The following is a 4,831-nucleotide window of genomic DNA, read 5'->3' as shown; positions in this document are numbered from 1 at the left end:
TTCACCATATAACCTAACTAGCTGTGAATTTGAACAAAATCCATAAGGGGGTGTTATGCAAGTGAGGGGTTGATTTACATTCTGCAGTCTGAGAAAACCATGGATACCAAAATAACTGTTCATCTGGTTTATTAAGGTATTTTAAATGTATGTTCTTAAAAAAAACAAACAAAAAAAACAAACAAACTGGCATTTCTGTCAAAAAATATAAAAATGGCTGCCAGTCTGCCATCTTTAAATATAAAGAAAAACTATTTACCCATTACCTTCTGGTGTGACCCCCTTTTAAGGGAGTGTACTTGTTTTGTAGAATCTCAGAGGTCCTGCGACACAGTTTTGAAAATGGGAAGTATAGACACAGATTACACTATGTAACACAATTTTTGTTTCTGGGTAGTAAGTGTTATTTCCTAATTGCTTATGCCTCAAAAGTATAGAAAATGGCTGTTATTCCCCACAAACTTTGCTTTTGTGACCAGGACAGTGATATTTTGAAATATCACTATTTCCAATGAGAAAACGGGAGCTTTTGTGTCTTTTCATTCACATAAAGTCAGAAAAAAACAACAAATGAATCCAAATTAACATGTGTTTATACTAAAGTAATACAAAAATGACTACAAAAGATTTAGAAGTGAGTAGTTTTTCGAGATTTACAGTTATACTGTAAATTTACAATATAATCGTAAATCTCGAAAAACTACTCACTTCTAAATCTTTTGTAGTCATTTTTCTATTACTTTAGTATAAACACATGTTAATTTGGATTCATATGTTGATTTTTTCTGACTTTATGTGAACAAAAAGACACAAAAGTTCCCGTTTTCTCATTGGAAATAGTGATATTTCAAAATATCACTGTCCTGGTCACAAAAGCAAAGTTTGTGGGGAATAATAGCCATTTTATATACTTTTGAGGCATAAGCAATTAGGAAATAACACTTACTACCCAGGAACACACACAAAAAAAAAAAAAAATTGTTACACTGTGTTATCGATTTATGTTTGAACATAATTCTTGGGGTTTGAGTCTCTGCAGAAAAAAGAACACTATGTTAAAGACGCCATCATATGTCATGCTCTACTATAGAATACAACAAACATGTTGGCATTCTATATTTATGTTCATGTGTTTATATTTTTTGCACATTAATGTAAATCACTCGAGTACTCTTAACCCTTTGCGGTCCTTTGTTGGAGTAGGTTCGACATTACGATTTTCCCTTTCCAGTCTGATGTCATCAAAAAGCTGCCAAGAAAAAAGCCAAGAAAACCAATCAGTGGCCGAGTGAGACCTATAGGAGCCGAATGAAGCCGAAAAAAAGGGGAGTGGGGACATGTGAGCAATAGAGCCAGCAGCTGCACCACAGACATTAGATGGACACAAACAAAGGAGGTAGCTGCTTCCACATCCCGCGCTCAAAGAATATTACAGACATTTGCAGAGCTTTTTGAAATGTTATAGTAATAAGACTTGGATCGCATTATTGAGGAGTTTGGTGATAAAACGAGTGATCAGGAGAGGATTTATCAGTATGCACGTCTATAAAGAGGTGTTTGAAAAATACAGCGAATCAGGGGTGGGGCTTGGCTGAAGATGCAGTACTGATGTAATTTTGCCATGCAATGTGTTTTAAATCTGTTTTACTGTGAAAAAAATGTATTATAAACAGCGCATGTGAAAATAAATTGGACCTGATACGCCTGACAAAATGAATAAATGGACTGTAAAGCGTTAATGTTTTTTAAGATGATCCTTGCTCAGAATAATAAAAAAGTGTGTCTTATTGTTTAAGTAACCAGTAATAACACTGTGTATTCAAGTCAAGCTTTATTAAGAGATTGCACTCTAGTACTGGGTACATGCATGTAAACGTTCACGTCGTTTTGGTTGCATTAGGGAGTATGGGTTTTCATTACAAGACATCACATTTTTACAACAATTTTGCACATCCTCTGCATCTAGGGAGTAATGACAAAATCTATTGAGGTTTCATTTGTTGTTGGCTGTAAGTTTGTCGGGTCTCAGGCTGTCACCTTAGTAGCCATGTGGGTTTCCACTTTACGTGTAACCGAGGTGGTTCTCTCTTCCTTTATTACTGCTTGAGCTAAGCAGAGAGGAAAAAAGAAGTTACATATTGAAATGCACATTGCATATCTAAACAAAACTTATTTCAGCAGTGTAGAAAGCTATTCAATAGTTCAAAATTGAACAGCGTCTAAACCAGTAACTTTTGAAAAGTGTGGCATATATTAATTAAAGAAGTACCCCTTTGACCTATATTATTTTCATATTCTATGGTGCTATTTAAACTAATGACATGGTACCAGTCATGTGATCATCTGTTGGTGTGTTATCATTTTATAACCCATTCATCTTTAAATGTAGCAGAAACTGAAAACTATATATATATATATATATATATATATATATATATATATATATATATATATATATATAATTCATTATACTTTTCTTGCACTTTATAGTTGCTTATAAAAGGAAATCTGGTGTTTTACAGTACTGTAGAGTGTCAAGATCCGAAGGTACTTATGTTGTGATCCCAACATAACCCATCTAAAATTTTAGGTTTTGTGACAACACTTTATATCCTAAAAGTTCCGACTGAACAACATGTAGTTGAAACTGGTTCTGAAATGGATTTAAGGAAAATCGGATTAGTTACCTGAGGCACTCTCTGAAGAAATCCCCAGCCTTTGCTCCTCTCTTTCCAGCAGTTTCCTATAGGTGGCGATCTCTGCATCTAGTTTCAGTTTGATGTGGAGAAGATTCTGGTAGTCCTGCATGTATTTCGCCATCTCAGACTTGGTCTCCCTCAGCTGGCACTCGAGCTGGGCAATGATGTCCTGCAAGCTGGCCACCCTTTCCAGATGATTTGCTTCCATACCCTCTAGTTGCTGCTCTAGGACACTGTTGCGACGTCTCAGTTCATCAATTTTGTTTTGCAGGTCTGTGGCTTGGGACTGGAAGATGGTGATTTCTTCTTTAATGGACTTTATTTGCTCCTCATGCTTGGAAGCATGCTCCTTCAGGGTGTCAAACTTGCCCTTGTACCACTGCTCGGCCTCCTGGACATTCTTGGCGGAGACCTGCTCGATCTCAGCTCGGACCCTACGTAAGTAGGCTGCCAGGTCGGGGCGGCTTGCATCCAGTTCTATGGTCACCTTGCTGTCTTCAATCTGCTTCAGGAGGTCAGCTACCTCCTCATTGTGCAGTTTCTTCAGGAACTCAATTTCTGCCATCAACTGCTCAACCTGCTTCTCCAGCTCAGCTTTCTGTAAGGTGCCATTGTCCACATCCTGGCGGAACTGTCGGAGGACCATCTCTGCCTCCTCTGGTTTAAAGAAAGAAGATTCACAGATTTAAATGATTGCCAACTGACTAAGGCATGAAGTAACCCATGATGTCCATTAAAGACAAAATGATTTAATAGAAAAAGGCTCATGGGAATCTAAATTGTTTGTCATGGGAGCTACCACAGGAAATGTAGAAACCCCAAAACTTACTCTAAGTCCACACAAGTAACTGCTCTAATTTTCAATAACAAATATATTTTGACAACTACTGATGTATTTACTTCAAATGTAGGATAACACTGGCCTCTCATAAAAGGTCAAGTCTTTAAAGAAGGGGGTGGCTATACAAGAATCAATAGCATTTCACAGGGAAGCAAATTTGTTTCTCAAAAACTTATGGCTATACAGGCCATAGTCCTAAAACTCCATAAAGAAAATAAAAATGGGTTATTTGACAAGGCCTAAAAATCTAGCAAAGGTTTTAACAGGGTTGATTTCCACCCTTGTTAAGACTCTAGTTTCAAGACGGCTCTTTTATTGTGAAAACCCTTTCATGATTGTAAAAACCCTTTCATTTTCAAGATTTTGAAAAACAAAGAATTGAAAATAATGTCTCACCCTTGAGTTCCAGCTCCTCTTCACACTTCAGCCTCCATGCCTCAATCTCCTCCTCGATATAGCCCCTGTCAATGTCAGCTGCTCCCTTCTGTTTTGTCAGCAACTCTATTAGGTCCTTAATTTCCTTAAAATGCAGCTCATACTCCTCTCCAATGCCAGTCGGGCCCCTCTTGAATCGGGCCTGCAGGTCTGCCAGCTCCGCCTGTAGGGCAGCGTTCCTTTGCTCTAGGTTCTGTACCTTCTCAATGTAGCTGGCGAATCGGACATTCAGCTCCTGCATCTCCTCTTTCTCGTTGGCCCGGTGGATTTCTGTACCAACTTCAACTGCGGAGCCCTGGAAGCCTGAGCGGCCTCGAGGGGTAGCACCGTAAGAGGCTCCTCTGTGGGAGTCAGTAGAGGTGGAACGGAAACCTGCCCCTCCACAGCGTGAGGGAGATGGGCTCTGAACACGCATCCTGCTGGAGCCACTGACTGACAAAGTCTTCTGGGAAAAAGATGTGCCTCGCATGGTTGATGTGAATGTTTGTTTTGGCTTATTCTGTTGGGACAAGTCCTGTGCGAAGAGGTTGTTCTGAGACAAGGCACTTTCCTTTTTCTTTTATGCCCCGTGAAGTTGTTTGCAGACACTCCAAACTTGGACCAATGCTCTCCAGTCATGCGCCTGTGGTTTTTATAGGACCGACAAGAATGTAACAGTTACTTGGAAACTCACAGCTTTTAGAAATATTTTAATTTGGGAGGGTGACTTGTTTCCAAGTTTTGCACCACACATCTTATTAGGTATTGTAGCACTGCATTGTAATGAAGGATGCAGAGGCTGGGCTTCACTCCCCAGTGCTACATTTCTCCAGCAGCACGTATTGAGCTATTCTTCAGTTTGGCTGATGTATTCGAA

At 39.1% G+C, this 4,831-nt stretch overlaps 1 protein-coding gene across 1 annotated transcript; it reads right to left on the bottom strand.

Annotated features, from left to right (window-relative positions):
- Positions 1–1,824: 1,824 nt before the first annotated feature.
- Positions 1,825–4,564, bottom strand: LOC121319616 (desmin-like). The gene is made up of 3 exons (XM_041257218.1): positions 3,937–4,564; positions 2,688–3,356; positions 1,825–2,108 (listed from the first exon to the last, which is right to left on the bottom strand). The coding sequence occupies exons 1-3, from the start codon at positions 4,442–4,444 to the stop codon at positions 2,026–2,028; spliced, it is 1,260 nt and encodes a 419-aa protein (XP_041113152.1). The 5' UTR covers positions 4,445–4,564; the 3' UTR covers positions 1,825–2,025.
- Positions 4,565–4,831: the final 267 nt, after the last annotated feature.

The sequence above is a fragment of the Polyodon spathula genome, chromosome 1, assembly GCF_017654505.1.
Source record: "Polyodon spathula isolate WHYD16114869_AA chromosome 1, ASM1765450v1, whole genome shotgun sequence".
NCBI classification, from domain to species: Eukaryota; Metazoa; Chordata; class Actinopteri; order Acipenseriformes; family Polyodontidae; genus Polyodon; species Polyodon spathula.
Note: the sequence above shows the minus strand (reverse complement) of the source record. Positions and strands in the feature narration are given on the sequence as shown.